The sequence below is a fragment of the Panulirus ornatus genome, chromosome 22 (genome assembly GCF_036320965.1).
Source record: "Panulirus ornatus isolate Po-2019 chromosome 22, ASM3632096v1, whole genome shotgun sequence".
Lineage (NCBI taxonomy): Eukaryota > Metazoa > Arthropoda > Malacostraca > Decapoda > Palinuridae > Panulirus > Panulirus ornatus.
This window is the reverse complement of record NC_092245.1, coordinates 12,324,950-12,346,298: the sequence shown is the minus strand read 5'-3', so window position 1 is coordinate 12,346,298 and position 21,349 is coordinate 12,324,950. Positions and strand designations below refer to the sequence as shown.

Genomic DNA, 21,349 nt, shown 5'->3' with positions numbered 1-21,349 from the left:
AAATTACGCTGTTGTTGCGCATACCAGTAACAAAACAATGAAAATAAAACAGCGACGATTAGACTGCCTTCATCGCCAATCAGACGAATGTTTACCGGGAAACCATTACTAAAATTTTTGTTTGCAATGCCCACTAAAAAAAACCAGGCCTAATCGTTATTTTTTCAAACAATTCCGGCTTGACAATAGTCGGGAGCCGAAGCTATGGGAAGCTGGCCGGGGAACTGGGTTGAGTGGTCATTACTATGAGAATTAAAGAATCAAATTTATGTGTTAGGTGATTGCATTACGTCGGAAGGGGAGAGGTGAGTCGCGTTTGGACTGTGATAATTGTAAATATGGAAATAACTGCTAACGATTTATTAGTAGATAACCATACAATATATCTGTACAATTATAAGCGAGAATAAATTACAATGAAATGCATATACACGATTCAGAGGATTACACAAGAGTCGTGTATGGAGAGGATATATGCACATATATGAAAATCAGTTAGCACCAGGTATTCCAGATATCTGCATGACATGGATGCGAGAATATAACTTTCAGTTCAATAAATTGCTAACACAAATGGTGGGAACATCTGAAAACAAGAAAATCATCCTCCAGACAGGATTACACATATTATCAAACAATCCCACGACCTTTATCACAAATGAGTCCATGGGTTATAACCAAGACTCCTCATCTAGAACCTCCTACCTGCAACTCCAAGGATACGCTACACTCAGTAGCAGGGACGGGTTTACGTCATAGACTTTTTGAAGCGTTATACTTTAAGATACTGTATTCTCCCGTCAACTGACGATGCTTATAACCTTACTGTGTAACCTAAAGCAGATGATTATACGCCAACTCCGGATTATATATATATGTGTGTGTGTGTGTGGGTGTATATCCTACTTACGTTATCCAGACATCAACGAACGGAAAGACGACACTTCCTCCTACCAGCTGTTGAAGCGCACAGCCCAATCTGTTAACCCAAAAGTTGGTTCCAACTTAATAACCTTTAATTTTCCCAGGGACTGTTATTCAATTGCTATATACTATTAAACCTGCTTTAGTTTCATAATCAGACTAATATTTTTTTCTCTGAGTTTAATGATTGTTTACGTATCAATCACGAATACACTTTGTTGATATTGTTTTGAGAGTTTTGTATTAGTCCGCTATATCTATGAAACACGAAAATATACATACAAGTTTACCTAGATGGTAAATCTATGCAGCTTCACATGAATGTAACTTTACACGTTTTGTTCTGGCCTTTAAACTATGAAAACAACACATCACAAGGGTCAATACATTCTCAATCAATATTACTCTGGCATTAGTCCTTTAATCAAAGACAATAATGTAAGATATCACAGCTACCACGCTGCTAATCTAATGTGAAAAACATGTTTTGGTCACCCAAAAACAAAGCACCACGCTGAACCATGTAATCACTAGTACCAATGTTCACTTCAATAGTCTTAAAACATCAACAGTATTGTGTAATTATGGAAAGCGCTGTCATAAGTTACAAATGACAATTAATTATTCTATACTATTTCAAAACAAACTCGTCGTTAGTGCACAGTGCTCTAGCGGAGAGCAGATGTCATTAACTACCCATCACAATAAAAATGAACCGATTGTTATATCATTTTGAAAATCCGGCGCATGCTAAGTATACTGCCTCCTAAATATTCATAATGGTGGTGACTGAAGAAAGATAAGAACTGACAAAAATGCTAAGAGTAGATAGGTCTCTTTGCTGTATGCAATAGGCCACAGTTATGCAACGGTGTACCATAATAGTTTACTCTTTCCATAATAAGCTGCATAGCGCGAGGCAAAGGTTCTGATCATTCGTGTTGCAACTGCCGATCCTAACCAAATCGACTCCATGAATATATATGCGACTAAATCATCAAGAGGTAATATCAGTTTGTTCTGTTAATTCTACGAGGAGTTCGGAAGCACATTACCCATCATTTTATTACGCATTCAACAAAAATGAATAACTGTGAATAATAAATGAAAATTGTATACTGAATTACGTGTTATACAAGGAGTTTACTTACAAATATATGATTATACAGACACAATATATATATATATATATATATATATATATATATATATATATATATATATATATATATATATATATATATATCACAGACTGCCTGCATGTGGTTACGAGTAAAAAAGTCACCTTCGGTGGAGCTGTATCATCGTCGAAGATATTTCTGCAAAGGAATCCATCACTTCCCTGCTTCTGCGTGGAGTGCAGTCTTAAAGCAGGAGGAACCCCATAAAAGAGGCTTTGTGTTTTTTTTATAACAATAACAACAATATAACTTATGAACTCAACAATATATCTCAAGTTTTCGTGAATGTATCTTCTTGACTATTAGAGTGTAGGTGTAGTGACCATGCTGTCCTGAAGTGAGGGTACAGCCACCACCAAGGTCAGAGCTGAAGGTGGTGCCACATGGTGGTGGGGCCGGGAGTCTTGAGAGCCTGGCCCCAGTGGGAGAGCGTGATGGAGGTCTTGTAATCGTGGGTCAGGGCCTGCGAAGCTTGGTCGGGGAGTGTGCCCAAGTACAGGAGTGGGCCTAGCTGCACCCTTCCCACTGTGTCCTCGCCTCCCCATCTACATGTATACAATACCTAAAGGGAAAGACGTCTAACTTCAGTAAACGATTAGAAACACAAGAATGCGTAGAGATATTGCTGATGACAGAAATATATCACGACAAAATTTAGAAGAAAAAAAAGAAGAAAGGATGACTAGAGCACATCCAAGCACACACAGATAAACACAACCTTCAAGTTTCTATACCAGCTAGATGACGACAAGAGAGAGCAGTTCCTTGAAAGCGGAAATGACAGAACAGGGCCATATGACATTACGAATCACGTTACGGAAAATGTAAAGAGCCATTTAGATAGTATCATAGTAGCGGATGAATGGAATAAGCTAAGTGACAGAGCCATAACACATGCAATAAAATTTTAAAAAGTTGTATGATATATACTAACATAGATAGGTCTACAGATGACGCCCGAAGATTAAAGCACTCCCTTCCCGCAATATATATATATATATTTGGTAAACAGAGAAGAGGTAGTAAAAGCTTTGCGGAAGATGAAAGCCGGCAAGGCAGCAGGTTTGGATGGTATTGCAGTGGAATTTATTAAAAAAGGGGGTGACTGTATTGTTGACTGGTTGGTAAGGTTATTTAATGTATGTATGACTCATGGTGAGGTGCCTGAGGATTGGCGGAATGCGTGCATAGTGCCATTGTACAAAGGCAAAGGGGATAAGAGTGAGTGCTCAAATTACAGAGGTATAAGTTTGTTGAGTATTCCTGGTAAATTATATGGGAGGGTATTGATTGAAAGGGTGAAGGCATGTACAGAGCATCAGATTGGGGAAGAGCAGTGTGGTTTCAGAAGTGGTAGAGGATGTGTGGATCAGGTGTTTGCTTTGAAGAATGTATGTGAGAAATACTTAGAAAAGCAAATGGATTTGTATGTAGCATTTATGGATCTGGAGAAGGCATATGATAGAGTTGATAGAGATGCTCTGTGGAAGGTATTAAGAATATATGGTGTGGGAGGCAAGTTGTTAGAAGCAGTGAAAAGTTTTTATCGAGGATGTAAGGCATGTGTACGTGTAGGAAGAGAGGAAAGTGATTGGTTCTCAGTGAATGTGGGTTTGCGGCAGGGGTGTGTGATGTCTCCATGGTTGTTTAATTTGTTTATGGATGGGGTTGTTAGGGAGGTAAATGCAAGAGTCTTGGAAAGAGGGGCAAGTATGAAGTCTGTTGGGGATGAGAGAGCTTGGGAAGTGAGTCAGTTGTTGTTCGCTGATGATACAGCGCTGGTGGCGGATTCATGTGAGAAACTGCAGAAGCTGGTGACGGAGTTTGGTAAAGTGTGTGGAAGAAGAAAGTTAAGAGTAAATGTGAATAAGAGCAAGGTTATTAGGTACAGTAGGGTTGAAGGTCAAGTCAATTGGGAGGTGAGTTGGAATGGTGAAAAACTGGAGGAAGTGAAGTGTTTTAGATATCTGGGAGTGGATCTGTCAGCGGATGGAACCATGGAAGCGGAAGTGGATCATAGGGTGGGGGAGGGGGCGAAAATTTTGGGAGCCTTGAAAAATGTGTGGAAGTCGAGAACATTATCCCGGAAAGCAAAAATGGGTATGTTTGAAGGAATAGTAGTTCCAACAATGTTGTATGGTTGCGAGGCGTGGGCTATGGATAGAGTTGTGCGCAGGAGGATGGATGTGCTGGAAATGAGATGTTTGAGGACAATGTGTGGTGTGAGGTGGTTTGATCGAGTAAGTAACGTAAGGGTAAGAGAGATGTGTGGAAATAAAAAGAGCGTGGTTGAGAGAGCAGAAGAGGGTGTTTTAAAATGGTTTGGGCACATGGAGAGAATGAGTGAGGAAAGATTGACCAAGAGGATATATGTGTCGGAGGTGGAGGGAACGAGGAGAAGAGGGAGACCAAATTGGAGGTGGAAAGATGGAGTGAAAAAGATTTTGTGTGATCGGGGCCTGAACATGCAGGAGGGTGAAAGGAGGGCAAGGAATAGAGTGAATTGGAGCGATGTGGTATACAGGGGTTGACGTGCTGTCAGTGGATTGAATCAAGGCATGTGAAGCGTCCGGGGTAAACCATGGAAAGCTGTGTAGGTATGTATATTTGTGTGTGTGGACGTGTGTATGTACATGTGTATGGGGGGGGTTGGGCCATTTCTTTCGTCTGTTTCCTTGCGCTACCTCGCAAACGCGGGAGACAGCGACAAAGTATAAAAAAAAAAAAAAAAAAAAATATATATATATATATATATATATATATATATATATATATATATATATATATATATATATATACACGAATAAAGTGCAAAGAAACGCGCACCTTCATAGAACATACAAACCTCCACTAGCCAGGATCGAGCCCAGGATCCCTGTGCCCGAGGCAGGAATATTAACTCCCAGGCCCATAGCCTAGCGGTAAGTATTCCTGCCTCGCGCACAGGGGTCCCGGGTTTGATCCTGGCTGTTGGAGGTTTGTATGATATATATATATATATATATATATATATATATATATATATATATATATATATATATATCAGCTCTTAATGGCACCAGTAAGTTCACAAACGACAAAATGAAATCCATCAATGGATTCATGGCAAACTGTTCTGATTTATTTAAAGCTATATATTCAAGCCAGTTAACTCTACTTCTAGTTCTTACTGTCACCTTAAGAATGATAGCGGCGTGTTGTAGACTATCCCGCTGTAAGATAAAGACTGTACGAGACCGAATGACGGGGTTCTGCGTGACGGGGAGTTGCACGGGCATGGAGGATTCTCTGTCGACCCTCTCGCCCTTCACCCATAGCCCCACCCGACAAACCACTTCCACATGGTCTGTAACGATAGAAAACGGATTATTTTGATGAAGTTCTCGGAATGTGTCCATGCAGGCCTATAAAACTGTCCAAAAACTTGTGTAAAATCTTCATACCTAAAATTCCTAAAAAGAAAAAAAAATAAACCGATAACCGACGATAAATTTCTCTAATAGATAAACCATGTATACAGAAAGGGTACTATTGTATAAGAAAAAAGTTAGAACTATGGATTGTGGTTGTTCATTACCAACACTTGTTAGCCACAATATCGAAGTGTTATATCGAAAGTAAGAGTTTATATGGGATTAGAATTATCCTTAACACCTTACGTCAGAGATTATGGTGGTATCTCGTCCCTGGCGGCCTTGACGATCCTAGCAGTGGATAAGCCTAAAGCCCAACCAGCCAATTAACCTCCATGTCCCTTGCAGTTGACAGGCCTAAAGCTCAAACTATTATCCAACCCTTTATAACACATCGTCTATCATATGAATAAAAAGTTTTACAGATCTATCTCATGCTGTACACCAGAGAAAGCCTTGTGAATAATATTATTTGTCACTTCGGGTGAAATTAATGAGCAGCAAAATTCCTTTACCTCTCATTCTGGAAGGTGCAGCCTTAGCAAGGACGCCAGGGTGATATGGTCTGAGGTTCTTAGCTCTGAGAACCTCCACAGTGAGCGTAACCTCTCCTTGCACAGTATTCCCGACCTCTGCGCTGCTCTCCACGTAATCACACCGTAGACTCACCTCCACCAACCCCAAGTCTTCAGTCAGCTGAAAAGTAAATGTATTTGTACGTAAATATGAATCTCACTCTTCCTGTATATATATATATATATATATATATATATATATATATATATATATATATATATATACGAATTAAGTGCATATGAACGCGCACCTTCCTAGAACATACAAACCTCCAAAAGCCAGGATCGAACCGGCGACCGCTGTGCCACAGGCGGAAATGCTACCGCTAGGCAATGAGCCTAGCGATATATATATATATATATATATATATATATATATATATATATATATATATATATTGACCACAAATATTGACAAAGTTCAGCAAGATAAAATCTTGGTTTAAAAGAATAACATAGAATTTAAATAAGCGCTGAATATTATACACAAATACTTTAAAACCATGTATTCCACACCTACGGACAAGAACAGCTTTAAGTCTGTCGCTACCACACGTACTATCTCTATCGGTAGGTTTTGTACCATTTTTACGTAAGGTACAAATTCTGGCTTTAAAACCTATAGCTGTACAAGAGACTCCTCTCTTTAAGAAGAAGTACCTGAGTGTGGTGGTGGAGAGGGATGGTGAGCGTCCCTGGGGTCTCGTTCAAGGGCGTAAGGGCATGGCCAATGGCCGCGTGACGCCACACACGGCCACACACCCACACCGACACCTTCACGAACCTCTTCTTCTTCGTCTTGGACTCCCGCGGGCCCTTCACCATCGCCTCAAGCTACAGGAAGACCCACATATCACTGACGTCATCCGTCAGTATCTGACTACAGATACACAGTAAACACAGGGTTCTTTATGTTTATAAGTACGCAGAATAGCATCAAAGGGGGGAGGTCGGGTAGAGAGTACCTGAGTACCTACCTCTCTACAGGGTTAGCGCGTAGAAGGGGAGAAACACATAGACAGAGAGAACTACTTACAGAAGTAGAAAAGGAAGAAAGCTAACAGGGAAGAAGAGGGCAAGCATGAGGAGTGTTTGTGCAGGTGAAGGAGACCACACCTGTGGCCGGGTGGCCCGCGGCGTTCAACGATCTGAGGTGTTTGTTCATACCCTGGCCGTCCGGGGCTCGTCATCACACAACCGGTAACGACGAACTTGACGTTAGTCTCTCTCATCCTTGGAAGAGTGTTTGCAAGGTAAACCTGACGCTGGCAGTGTTAATGGAAGTCTGCTCATGTTGATGTAAGCACAGTGATGCAATGTGGGAATAATCATAGACCCACAGGTGAAGTAGTTTAAACAGGTAAACACCTGGTGGACGAGTTAGATGTATGTACATAAGCGCTGGGAGCAAGTTCTTCACGCTCGATTAATAAAACCGTTTTCATGCATAGGGCGGGAACGGACGTACATTATCTATCTAATACCATACCGAGTTCAATCATTTTCAACCAGCGGTATAATTCAAGATCAGCTTACAGGAGGTATAGAAATAGAAATAATCAAAAAGGGTCTAGTTCACAAGAAAATATTTATATAAACCACTTCACCAATATGCACCATCTGTGTTACTACAAAATACAAGAATAAAAGATATATTAAGCCAGTAACAACCGGCGACCTAAAGGTAATAATCATTCTTATTACCTAGAAAGTAGACTTTATGAATACCCTCAAGTGATTGTTGCATTAGAGAACACATGGGACATTCTCTACTCATCCGTCAGTGTATGACGACGACGTAAACTAAGCTTCCCGATTCTTCGACCTGGTCAACCAACATGTGCACTCAAGTTACGTATGTGGATGTGTCTTTAACGTTGACGTTGTGGACTTACCTTGACAGTGACGTTAGGTCCGTGGGCGTGAGGAAGGACCATCCAGCGAGGTCGTCCTCCAGGTTCGACACTGACTTCCAGCATGAAGCCCCCTGAACCGCCCACCCAGGGCAGACCCGACAAGCTGCACACCACCGCCCGCACCCTGCCAACCAGACACCACACGTTACCTACTGCTGCTACGGATGTTTGTGTTTGTGGTTATGATAGTGTGGGGAGGTGACGCAATAGGAGTAGTGGCGGAGGCAGAAGTGACAGTAGAGATTATAGGTGCTAAATTGTGGTGCCTATAATACAAAATTTGAATGGTTGTAGAGGTAGTAGTAGTAGTAGTAGTAGTGGCAGTAATAGTAGAAAATAGATAATAATACCATTAGCAATACATTAATATACCGAGATGAAAGAACTTTAAGTCGATTTAGCTTAAGAAGGAAATCTAACGCCAGTCAGCGTGCGCAGTACCCGCCTCACCATCGTCCCTGCCGTCCAAGGATGTTGATCGAGATGGAACCGTAACATTCCCTGGCCGGGTTGTCTACGCCCCCAGTGGTCGGACGAACGCAATTGGCCTCGGGGATGTCGTCCACCTCTTCGGGCGTCCGCTCGTCCAAATCGTCTGCGGAAAATAGACATATGATGATAGACCGTCATTGGTCCCCTGCACTTGTTTAAGCGCCAGATATGTCATGTTTAGAAGGAACAAAATCAATAATGATCGAGTAGGTCTTAATTGTGGTGGACAACCAGGTACTGACTCAAACTACTGACCCTCAGTTTCACAGTAGTGATTGGTATCAACAGATAACTTCTGCCTATATGCCTGCGTCAAGTACTGTTACGAGTTCCCCAAATGGGGCAACCGCAGCAACAAGGCTCTCTCTCCCACACAACCATCATGACACCACTCACGCAGAGGACCACTGTTTGACACGTTAAAGCCAGTGTGGGAGCGGCGGTAGAGTGGACGAGGAGGGTTAGCAAGGTGAAACTAAACAACGGCGGTGACCTCACCTGCTCCCCAAACCCGTGATCAACATAACACCTGTACATGCTGGAGCTTCTCCACTGCTGCTGTTACTGCTGGCAGACATGAATCATCCAACCTTCATTTATCCCGTCAGTATATGGGTAACTGTGTCTGTACATGTTACACGCTGTGTATACCTTTACACACACACCCACACTATATATATAGATAGATTGATATATATATATATATATATATATATATATATATATATATAGAGAGAGAGAGAGAGAGAGAGAGAGAGAGAGAGAGAGAGAGAGAGAGAGAGAGAGAGAGAGAGAGAGAGAGAGAGGAATGGGTAATGTTTGGTAAGCTTATGATAGAGCTAAGGTGTGGCACTTCTATGATTTCTGTACACCCATCCTGTTGCCCCCTACCCACGTCCTTGCAATGTTAACTCCTTTTCAGTTTGTTTCCAGTCGTCCCACTACTGTCGTTGCTGCTAGATCGACCCTTCCTGTCTACAATGGCCTTCATTCACCTTCTGGACTGTATCTTATCTTCCATTTATAGACGATATTCTTTCCACTATACATTTTCCATTTCCTTTAAATGTCAGCGTCCATCAGCTGTTCCATCTGTCTCGCGTCTCACTCCCACTGTTCCTATCACTGTGAACCCGAACATTTTTCTCCGGATTAGACTCTTCAGATTCTCTGCTTTCAAATAAAAATTTCTCCGTTTCTCTTAATAAAATTCCTCTTAACTTTGTTATTTCCTGATAAGTTTCAGCTATTCTTCCTCTCAGCTCTGTTGAGATACTTGTTATAAATTCAGCCTCATATATATCTTGAAACATCTTATCGCCATAGACAAGTTGGTCAGTCGTACAAAATACAAATGGCGACTAAGATCATATCTCGAAAGTATAAGGTAAACAGTTGTTAATAAACATAAAACTATAAGTGATGTGCTTACAGTCGACTTAAGAGTAAGTATAGTTAGAATACAGATAAGGAGAGTTACCGGGGTGAAGGGAGGCTGCGGGCTGGTGGTAACCAGAGTGGTGTGTGGTGGTGGTGGTGGTGGTGACCGCCTTCACGAGGCTGGTGAAGCCCGCCCGCATCACCCCCCAGCTCCCTGATCGGCTACGAGGGGTCGAAGGCGTGCTACATGGTGAGCCACCCGAAGGAGTAGGGGTCTTGTTGCCCTTGCCGCGGGCGGCGTGGATGGCTAGGGAGAGCTGGGTGGGGCGCATAGGCCGCGAGGACCATTCAGGACTCGGGCTGTCTGGCATCTTGACAGACAAACCACCGAGGCCCCTAGGGCTAGCAGACGGAAGGGACGGGCAAGGCGAGCTGGCTGGCGAGTGCGATGGTGAGGACGGGCGGTGTAGAGGGCTGGAGGGACTGGCTGCCGACGTCGGGCTCTGATGGCTACCCTCAGGCACCCCTACCGGCTGCGTCCTAGCCACCGTCCGCGTCGCCGCCGAGGTTGGTGTCGTCAGCGCTGCTGAGACAACCGGATCTTTAATCAGACGAGCTCATCAGGTACAGCATGAGCCTCAACATGAATGATAATAACTGTGCCTTTAATTTACGCTTCTAATTTCATTAGTATAGACCAAGTCTTCCCGTTATCCAAACAAACCTCTCCGAGTATAATAATGATAAACATAATCATGGACAAATTTCAATTACACATCGCTTCCCGTACTGCTGGAACAATATTGCCATTCCCTCCCTCCTTCATTCCAATGATCTTTATCACTTACGAGAAGATAAGCTTTACTTAGCAAGCTTTGAACCTGGCCTGGGTCAGTTTGGGGGGTCAGATTAAAAGGCCATCATGATCAAGAGTTACCACATTATCAAGGAACCATTCGACCTTGTGTAGCCTGCATGGCATGAACCCCTGATGCTTGGGCAGGGGGGGGGGAACAGTGAGTCATCCCACATGATGTATCTGGGTCAGTTTATTGTGCTGGTGGAGCGAGTGTAACGTGTTACACAAATATGACCACACATGCCGGATTGACACCCCCCCCCCCCCCCACAGGTGGTAATACTGGGACAGTGTGCGATGTAGTTCACACCGAAGCCGAAGAGAGGGAAATTCTTTTGATTTTTTCGTGTGTGTGTGTGTGTGTGTGTGTGTGTGTGTGTGTGTGTGTGTGTGTAATAATCTGTTTGCCAAAGCCAACGTGTAACCAGAAAGTAAATATTGGCAAACGAATGGAGTCTCCCTTCGCAACTTTACTAACCAACATATATATTTACAGGTCAGAAGGCCATCTTCCTTGCACTCTCACCTTCACTACTTACCATCACAGGTCAGATGAAAGGTCATTTTCGAAAGCCCCCTTACTTCTTTCACTAATGCACTTTTCATCCTTTTACATTGCCTCTATTTACATATTCTTCATCTCGTTTGTTCCCTTCATCTTCCACTCGATCACTATCATTATTTCTTCACTTTGTTCACGGTTTTGTTTCTTGCTGGGTCCTCTAATGCATCTTGTTGGGTCCTTTCCCTGGTGTATCTTGTTAGGTCCTTTCCATATTGTATCTTGTTGGGTCCTCTCTCCCTGGTCTAACCTCTTTGTGAAGACTCCTGCAGCCCAAGGCTGTGCTACTTCTAGTAGCAAGGAAATGTAGACTCCTTTGGAATTAGAAGTTCTTTGAGACTGTACACCCAATGATACAGCCCCCCTAAAGGTGATTCTTCACTCGCGATGCAACGTCCAGCAGGCGAAGTCCGGTAAAACACACACACACACACACACACACACATATATATATGGTGGATATAGTGTCTGAGGATAAAGAAAGTATACTACTGTCGTATCTGCTGATTCGTAGAAGGCAGCTTTGAGGGGCAGGAGCAATGTTGCAATACCTAATTTCCAGTACACATGACGAGACCTGTAAGAGGGCTTACCCGTGGTGTGGGTGTAAGGAGCGTTTGGATGGTTGGAGTAAAGGCGATTGTGGGCACGGGCGTGCAGCAGCTTCTCTCGCGACATCATGTGGGCGTAGGTGGGGCGCTCCGACATCGCTACTCCCTCCTTCGTGAGCGACTCCGTCGATACCACCCTGAGAAGAGGCAAACATAAACCCTCATACACCTGACGCAGGAGTCAATATGTCCCCAGGTGAGGCACCCAGACACCTGACACAATCCTTACACCAAGTGAAGTCGAATCAGGGAAGGACTCCTCAGACTAGGAGTCTCGAAGCTCATTCGTGGGGTCCCAAACAGTCCTCCCAAACAGATAAGCCTATCTGTTTGGGAGCTGCGTGAATCGTGGATTTTTCGTTCAAGTATGAGACTGCTAAGTAGACCATTATACATAGGGTTAAACACCGTGGAGATTTAGCATCTTACACGTACGTCACAAGTACCTCATGGCTGGCTCCTGTATATAAAAGGTAAGTCATCATGAGTGAGATGAATCTCTCTACTGCTGATAGTAACTCTACCCTTACTGCGCTACATCAAATTCCTTCACCTCCTGCCGAAGGCGACCTACTTCGTTCACAACAGAAGGTCTCCCTACCTTGCTACACGTGACCTACTTCACCTTGTAACTCTCTACCTGAGCTAAAGAGAACCACCCTTCCCCAGTAAAGCTCCTTCCCAGAGCTGAAGAAAATTTCCTCCTCGGCCGAAGGTAACGCTTCTCGCTTCCCGACCAAGTACATTTCTTACCCTTTCGAATATCAACACTTTCCTCCGGGACGAAAGTGACATGCCTTCCTTCCCCTGCTATAAGTGACTATCTAATCCCTCGATGAAAGTGACTGCTTTACTAAAAAGTTGTTTATCCTTTGTACCAAGGGTACCCCCCCCCCCCAAACCACACCAACACACACACACAAGCACACAGTCGATGATAAATCATTCCCCTAAACAGATGATTCACACCTTCCTTGCCCTAGTTGCCTGCCCTTTCTCGGGTTGTATGTAACTTTCTTTCACGCTGAAAGTATTACTCTCTCCACTACCCTTCCGTGAGGGAGGCTCAGTCTTCCAGTCGACTTCCTCCCCCCTGTTATTAATGGCTAGTTTACTGTGCACCCTACGCCTATCCTGTGAGCGGTGGTGCAAAAAGATAACAAAGGTCGCAAAGAGCAGCCCTATCCCCGCTGCAGGTGAACTTTCTCATCCTCCAAATAGCTATAGTTTTCTTTATATTCAAGTATCTTTCCCAGTGACGGCGCCTCCCTCCTCCACGCAGCAAAACTTACCTTGAGATCTTCCTGTGGGTGACAATGGAGGGGGAGAGTAGAGGGTGTTGAAGGTCGGAGTAGAAGCAGCAGCAGATGACTCGCAAGAGAGTAGCCAGACACCCACCCTTCCTCTCCTCCCCGCCTGACAACGACGACATCGAAGAACCTAGGTTCCTCCGTCGTCGCTGCTCACTGCTGGGGTCGTCTGAGCCGAAAGGATTGTAGCCGTTAGCTTTCATCTTGGCGTTTATTTCAGACATCTTTGTCCTTATCTGCAGAAGAGGTGAGGTGGCGTTAAGTCCGCGTTACTCAGGAGGGGTTGTCTGGAGAAGACAACTTTCATTACCGTCACACTACTGTTTCAACGAGTACTCCTTCCGCGATGACCCGTTACACTTGAGTCTCGAATTAAGCCTTCGTTTCTCGTGATATTTCTTGCGAAGCATCTTCCAGTCGGGCGAGGTTTGCCACACACCTAGCCGTCATACCCATGATTTATAATAACTACAACCCCATCGTCTAATATTTGGGTATGAGGAATTTTCAGCAAGACGAGACATCTGTACATTTCAAGAGGGCATAAGATTTTCAAAGATTTGTTACCAAGGGTACTACTAACTGCAGGGAAGCAGGAACATACATGTATCAACACTAGCACATGTAAGTCTTTATGTACCATAACCTTTTTTTTTGAAAGCGATAATTTTCTTCTTCATCTATCATGTGACAGATGTCAACACCTCCTGCATAGTGTGTAGATCCATCTAACTGATGCAGTAACGTCGAACTAGTGCCAGTCGTTTGAGCACCGTCCTATACACCCTGGATCATCGCTCGTTCTACTGTCTAACGTTTACATTCCATATATGGCACTAAATTTCTCCTCCACAATCCTATTTTTCCAGTGTATTGATACCCTTGATAAAAAATAACGAAAACTACGCAACTACATCTAATTGGAAAAGATAACGAATGTAACGTCAAATAATAAAGAAGGTGGACGGAAGCCAGTGTCACAGGAACAAGTCCGGACAGAAATACACTTGTGCGGGTAGTGTGGGTGTACGCAGCTGTAGAGAAACTGCCGAGTGATTCTTCACAACTGTACTTTTATACTTACAACATACTTTTCTTCATTACAATACTTACGATTTCACATAGTCTCTCGTTTGGTCGTTATTCTACTTCGAATGTCTGCAGCACTTGGGTAACGAAGGCATATACACTACTCTCGACTATTTCTTTTAGGCTCTTTGGCTGAGGTTAGTATTCTAACACAGTTAAGAAAACTGCTCATTTTTATGAAAACTCCTTTTGGAAAAGCAAAACTGCAGGGGAGGATTTTCAGCCCCTGCTCCTGCCCTTTTAGTCGCCTTCTACGACACGCAGGGAATACGTGGGAGGTATTCTTTCTCCCCTATCCCCAGGGATTATATATATATATATATATATATATATATATATATATATATATATATATATATATATATATATATATATATATATGCTTTGGTGAGCGACCACAAACTGGGAAAATCTGTCTTACTACACTACTTCTATTATCACTCAAGACAAGCTACTACAATTAGCTTTGGGAAAACAAACCAGACCATCTACAGTTATTGTCACCCAGGCTTTATTCCCAAAATCATACAAGAAAAAAAAAAGACTACAACAGGGTCTGAAGGAAAGAACTACAATGCTGCTGATGTCTTCAATTCTACAAGTGAGTCTACAATGTACAACAGAGGATGTCCTTACACACGTCTTGTGTTGGCAAGCTCCTTGTACTCATGAGCACCTCACATCGGGGCAGCAATCTGGGTAGGACTTCGAAAGGTCATAGTCAGTTATATAACAAGATGGCCCTGCTGCAACTGACCCGCACCTGAAGTAGAGAGAAACATATGATTACACACTAATGCTCGAGCATGTTTTGTGGTGGCTGTGAAGCGTTCTGTCTACATCATGTATACTAAGGCTAAATTACGTGTCAGAAAAATTTAACGAGGGTTAAATGATACATATGGCTCAGTGTTGTCACAACCGTACTCACAAACCTGAAAAGTAGTAAGCCATATCTGTATTTCAGAGGCTGGGCTCGATGTAACGTTACCATTTGAGTAACAGATATCGTTGTTGGTTTGTTACGGCACTGGTAAGAAGGACGAATTTCGCGATCGGGATACTCATCCCTAGCCTAAAAAAACTCACAAACTAAATTTGCTTATTCTAACTTAAACGTTTATTGGAGAAAATACCGATCGCTTTTATGTAAACAATAACCACATCGTATTTCTTATCTTACTTTTCCTCACGATCTATTCTTGATATATAAGATGCTAACCCAAGTATGAAAAATACCTCGTTCTTTTTGAAAAGATAAAGACCTATCATTTTCCTAAAAACTTAAGTGATTGCAAATGCATGTGAAAAAAAAATAATGTGTAGTTACTATTATCTGATTAGAGATTCATACTGATAGAATTATTAATACATCAGATTTGTTGGCTAATTACCAACATCAAAAGTGAATCGCAATGCACAACATACTAGTTGCTTTACATGAAGAGTAGATAATTGTCAATGACCAGACAACGCCTTTTTTCAGTTCGAAATTACATTTTTCCATGTTCCGACATTTCGATTTACTTTTCGATTTTTCGCGTTTGAATATGACATTTTCCATGTGAAAGGGAAATCCTGGCCCGGAAATGACAATAATTTGACTTCGACAATGAACAATCTTTCGGCTCAGCATCAGACGTGGAAAATCGCGAGCACAAGCGAATGCCACTTCTGATACTAAAAGTCGAACCATTGTATTGTCGAAATAAGTATTTATAGTCCTTCCTAGGCCTAAATTCTAATTCCACTTAGGAACGCCAAAAAATCCAAAAGCCTATCGCCCTGAAGAAACAAGTCGAATATATATATATATATATATATATATATATATATATATATATATATATATATATATATATATATATATATCATTGTTATTATCATTATTATACTTTGTCGCTGTCTCCCGCGTTAGCGAGGTAGCGCAAGGAAACAGACGAAAGAATGGCCTAACCCACCCACATGCACATGTATACACATACACGTCCACACACGCACATATCCATACCTATGCATTTCAACGTGTATATATATATATATATATATATATATATATATATATATATATATATATATATATATATTTTTTTTCATACTATTCGCCATTTCCCGTGACAGCGAGGTAGCGTTAAGAACAGAGGACTGGGCCTTTGAGGGAATATCCTCACCTGGCCCCCCTTCTCTGTTCCTTCTTTTGGAAAAAAAAAAAAAAGAGAAGGGAGGATTTCCAGCCCCCCGCTCCCTTCCCTTTTAGTCGCCTTCTACGACACGCAGGGAATACGTGGGAAGTATTCTTTCTCCCTTATCCCCAGGGATATATATATATATATACAGAGGCATATACATATACACACACGTACATATTCATACTTGCTGCCCTCAGCCATCCCGCCACACATGAAATGATAACCCCCTCCCCCCGCACGTGCGCGAGGTAGCGCTAGGAAAGGACAAAGGCCACATTCGCTCACACTCAGTCTCTAACTGTCATGTATAATGCGCCGAAACCACAGCTCCCTTTCTACATCCACGCCCCAGACGCTTCACATGCCCTGGTTCAATATATATATATATATATATATATATATATATATATATATATATATATATATATATATATATATATATATATATATGAAAAAGTTTGAATTAGTTACTATAATACTGAATGATGCATTCTCTCTCTCTCTCTCTCTCTCTCTCTCTCTCTCTCTCTCTCTCTCTCTCTCTCTCTCTCTCTCTCTGATAAGAGAACTTACGACACTAAGCTGACGTAAAGATTCCCCGAGGACTCGGAGCAGCGGCCCTCCGAACACGACCCTTGGATAGGCCATGACTGGCCAGGTTTGTGCGCCTTTCCTTCCTCCCAGCAGTGCCCCGGATAATCTGCAAAAGAAGACACAATATATGTGGGACCAAGAAATTACAAGCATATAGATGGCGAGACCAACAGGTGAGAACACAAACAGGTGTGGAAAGGGATATAAACAAGTGCGGAAGGTTAGAGGAAATAAGAATGTAACCAACAGTTTGAAGTTCAACAGAATATTTTGTATTCGACGCTAATTCACCATTCACCTTACCGAAGTTACTCTCTTGTCTTAAGGAAACCCTTCTAAATTCTACCATCACATCAGAAACCCTGGTTAAATGCTAAACAACAGAACGGATTCCTTTGTACCCTTCAGAAACCCTGGTCACTTCGATATGAGACTGGATAATAATGATGAACCTATAAAAGATCTTACCTGGGTTTGTTCCGGCGAGTTTCTGCGTGAGTGCTGCCGTAGAGACACCGATGACTGCCAAGAGTGCAAGGAGCTTCACCTTTGCCGTCATGCTGACTATGGCTCCTTAAACTCTAGAAACCAACCACCTACCGCTGGCGAGGAAGCGACGTTGTGGGACCTGTTCAAACCGCCGCGCCAATTTATACCCGCGCTGAGCATTCTCTCTCTCTCTCTCTCTCTCTCTCTCTCTCTCTCTCTCTCTCTCTCTCTCTCTCTCTCGTTTCAAGAAAAGCTTTCCATTAAGATCATGAACCACTTCTTTGAAAACCAGAAATCACCTATTTCATATTCACTTCCCTGTGGAGCAGTAAAATATTGCTGCAATTTCTCTACTTGACCATGAACACGACAGTTCGAGTTACGTAAGGAAGGCCAAGCGTTCTACGCTCCACACAATCGATGTAGCGTCGTGCTCGAGATTAACAACTGCAACCAACCTCCTTACCTTACCTTACCTGTATCAAGAAGTAAAGACAGAGCGCCAAATGTCAGATTCTCGAACGGGGAAACAGCAGGAAAAACTATGAAGAAACGAAATAAAGCACGAGTGAGAAAAACGCTCAGAACGAATGCAAATTCGAGTACTAGATCTTGTTTATTAAACAAATGGAACCACTTAGACCATGCAGTTACAGTTGTCTTTCACAAGCGAGTTAGTTAACGAGCAAGTAACTCTTGACCGGCAAAACACCAGCGATTAATGAGCATGGGGATTTCAACAAGTTGGCAACCTGAACAAGCGGGCAACCTTCAACGAACACGGATCCTCAACAGAGGCAACGCTTGATAACAGGACAGCCCTTGAACAGGAAGCCCTTGACATAACCTTGTGAAGCAGTGGTAACATCGGACATTCCTGAAACGTTTCAAGGTCTCGTGTAGATGGTCTCCCACTCCGGCTCCTGAAGAAGACGACTTTCAGAATTGCTGGCTTGTGACGGAAAACTGCATCAGTTCTACGTGTTCATAACTCTATCAAAAGAAAGTACTCATGAAAAGACCAGGAAGATAAAATCAAACATAAAAACTGTGTCTACAGCCTATACATTTTCAAAAGAACAGTGGAAGCACTGAACATAATTTGCAGCGAAACCGATACGCACTTTAAAGGATATAGTGTTCTCGTGCACATCATGTCTCATCTAAATGTTGATCATAAGCAACCGGCATAAGAAAAATATTTATTAGATTTTTTCTTTGTTTACATGGAGGTACTGTTAATCTGCGAAATTATTGGGGTTTCAAAATACGTACGGGCAGTGAGAAGACAAACGGGCCAAGAAACTCGTGATGAGAGGGGCAAAAAATAAATCTTGGGGCAAGGAGATAGTGTCCAGAATATATCGGTTGGGACCCAAAGTTGATTTAACGGACTTGTAATGACTTACTGTTATAAAGAAAGCCTCGTCAATTTAACTAATCACAGTTTCTCCTTACATCCTTCTTCCTATAGGGTTCACAAAAGAAAGATTAGAGGCGACACACTGGATGTCAAATAACTGACACTACGCTGCTTAACTTACTAAAGATCGGTAAACGATACGAAGGCTCTTCGGCCTGCTGTATGGTTCAATAAAAATTCAGTTTCAGGGTGGTTTTACGAACACCCGTTGTGAAAGGTTTAATATGCATGTAAATGAAGTACAGTCCCGCTTTTACTCGAAGATAATCGTTTACCAATTAGTGTTCAATAGAGTGAATTTCATATACTATTCTTTTCTTTCGCTCACATACAATATACACGTTTACAACTTAAAACACACACATATCCATATATGTAGTTTAACATCAAACTAAAGTAGTTAAAGATTCTACACAAGGAAAAGATAGCCATGACCTTGAACAGGGATCCTGCACTACTGGAGGTCCAAACCTGTTTCTATCACCCTCACCCATGGGTCTCTTGTTACCAACCTGGTACTCCCGGTCGACAAAGTATCCTTCGATACCCCCGTCTTATTCTAGCTGCATGCAAAGGAGGCTTCTCAACTGTCAATGTCTCTCGTTTGAATTTAAGTACTCCTTTGTTCCGTTTTGTCAGCAAAAACAGTCACTAAATAAAATATCGATTATTCATACATTTCTCCCTTATGCTCTTCTTGTATTTTCTTTTTTTTTTTTTTTTTTTTTTTTTACACAACCGCCTCCCAATCGTATTTTTCACCAAAAACTATCTTGGCCTCATATTAGTAAAAATATGCTTACCTCTTTGGCGGTAACTTTGACCCTTAACGTGTATAATTACATCTTTCTGGAGTATGAGAAAGTCCTACACTCGTTGGCCTCATCACAGAAACTCCTACACTCGTGGGTCCCCGTCATCTAAATTGCTTTTATCATTATGTAACATTTAATATCTGTATGCGAATTCATAAGCTGCCTAGGGTCGAGCACATAGGTTCAAACCCTGGTTCAGCGGATGGTCCACAGTCAACTCTCGTTGTTCCTCCACCACCTCGGGGTTAGTCGATTACATGGGTGTGTGTGTGTGGGTGTGTGTGTGTATATATATATATATATATATATATATATATATATATATATATATATATATATATATATATATATATATATATATATATAACGGTGAGGAAAGGTTGACAAAGAGGATGCCATAGGTGGAGGGAATAAAGAGAAGCGGGAGACCACATTGGAGGTGAAAGGATGGAGTGAAAAAGATTTTGAGCGATCAGAGCCTGAACATACAAGAGGGTGAGAGGCGTGCAAGAACAGAGTGAATTGGAACGATGTGGTATACCGGGGTCGACATGCTGTCAATGGACGGAACCAGGGCATGCGAAACGTCTGGGGTAAACCATGGAAAGGTCTGTGGGGCCTGAATGTGGAAAGGGAGTTGTGGTTTCGGTGTATTACACATGACAGCTAGAGAGTGAGTGTGAACAAATGTGGCGCTACATCGCGATGCTGTTTCCTGTGGGGCAGAGTAGCGCCAGGAATGGATAAAAAGACAAGCAAATATGAATATGTACATGTGTGTATGTATATGTATATGTGTATATATTATGAATATGTAGTGCCACACACACACACACACACACACACACATATATATATATATATATATATTTTATCTATTATACTTTGTCGTTGTCACCCGCGTTAGCGAGGTAGCGCAAGGAAACAGACGAAAGAATGGCCCAACCCACCCACATACACATGTATATACATACACGTCCACACACGCACATATACATACCTATACATCTCAATGTATACATATATATACACACACAGACATATACATATATACACATGTACATAATTCATACTGTCTGCCCTTATTCATTCCCGTCGCCACCCCGCCACACATGACATGAAAACCCCCTCCCCCCGCATGGTTTACCCCAGACGCTTCACATGCCCTGGTTCAATCCATTGACAGCACGTCGACCCCACATCGTTCCAATTCACTCTATTCCTTGCACGCCTTTCACACTCCTGCATGTTCAGGCCCCGATCTCTCAAAATCTTTTTCACTCCATCTTTCCACCTCCAATTTGGTCTCCCACTTCTCCTCGTTCCCTCCACCTCTGACACATATATCCTCTTGGTCAATCCTCGCGAGTCGTAGAAGGCGACTAGAGGGGACGGGAGCGGGGGGCCAGAAATCCTCCCCTCCTTGTATTTTTAACTTTCTAAAATGGGAAATATATATATATATATATATATATATATATATATATATATATATATATATATATATATATATATATATATATATAT

The 21,349-nt window shown here is 42.2% G+C and overlaps 2 protein-coding genes across 5 annotated transcripts; both read right to left on the bottom strand.

Annotated features, from left to right (window-relative positions):
* Positions 1 to 345: 345 nt before the first annotated feature.
* Positions 346 to 14,463, bottom strand: LOC139756556 (uncharacterized). 4 transcript variants are annotated; one of them, XM_071676146.1, is made up of 10 exons: positions 13,870 to 14,463; positions 13,206 to 13,459; positions 11,896 to 12,050; positions 9,982 to 10,467; positions 8,460 to 8,604; positions 7,989 to 8,133; positions 6,754 to 6,927; positions 6,034 to 6,214; positions 5,282 to 5,451; positions 346 to 2,667 (listed from the first exon to the last, which is right to left on the bottom strand). In XM_071676146.1, exons 2-10 carry the CDS (start codon positions 13,445 to 13,447, stop codon positions 2,467 to 2,469), a joined length of 1,899 nt encoding a protein of 632 aa, XP_071532247.1. In that variant the 5' UTR covers positions 13,448 to 13,459; positions 13,870 to 14,463; the 3' UTR covers positions 346 to 2,466. The 4 variants fall into 4 exon arrangements, with proteins under 4 accessions (XP_071532247.1, XP_071532246.1, XP_071532248.1 ...); XM_071676145.1 differs by having other exon boundaries at positions 13,206 to 14,462; XM_071676147.1 differs by having other exon boundaries at positions 9,982 to 10,464; positions 13,206 to 14,459.
* A 338-nt stretch (positions 14,464 to 14,801) lies between these two features.
* On the bottom strand, positions 14,802 to 17,734 carry LOC139756477 (U-scoloptoxin(16)-Ssd1a-like). The gene is made up of 3 exons (XM_071675928.1): positions 17,564 to 17,734; positions 17,075 to 17,201; positions 14,802 to 15,075 (listed from the first exon to the last, which is right to left on the bottom strand). The coding sequence occupies exons 1-3, from the start codon at positions 17,652 to 17,654 to the stop codon at positions 14,979 to 14,981; spliced, it is 315 nt and encodes a 104-aa protein (XP_071532029.1). The 5' UTR covers positions 17,655 to 17,734; the 3' UTR covers positions 14,802 to 14,978.
* Positions 17,735 to 21,349: the final 3,615 nt, after the last annotated feature.

Coding starts and splice junctions, on each gene's coding strand:
- LOC139756477 (XM_071675928.1), bottom strand. CDS start 17,654: ATGACGGCAAAGGTGAAGCTCCTTGCACTCTTGGCAGTCATCGGTGTC. Junction 17,202..17,563: donor ACTCGCCGGAACAAACCCAG/GTAAGATCTTTT, acceptor CTTCTTTTGCAG/ATTATCCGGGGCACTGCTGG. Junction 15,076..17,074: donor CTTTACGTCAGCTTAGTGTC/GTAAGTTCTCTT, acceptor TCTCTACTTCAG/GTGCGGGTCAGTTGCAGCAG.
- LOC139756556 (XM_071676146.1), bottom strand. CDS start 13,447: ATGTCTGAAATAAACGCCAAGATGAAAGCTAACGGCTACAATCCTTTC. Junction 12,051..13,205: donor ACCCACAGGAAGATCTCAAG/GTAAGTTTTGCT, acceptor GCCTCTTCTCAG/GGTGGTATCGACGGAGTCGC. Junction 2,668..5,281: donor ACGCCGCTATCATTCTTAAG/GTGACAGTAAGA, acceptor CTTTCCCTTTAG/GTATTGTATACATGTAGATG.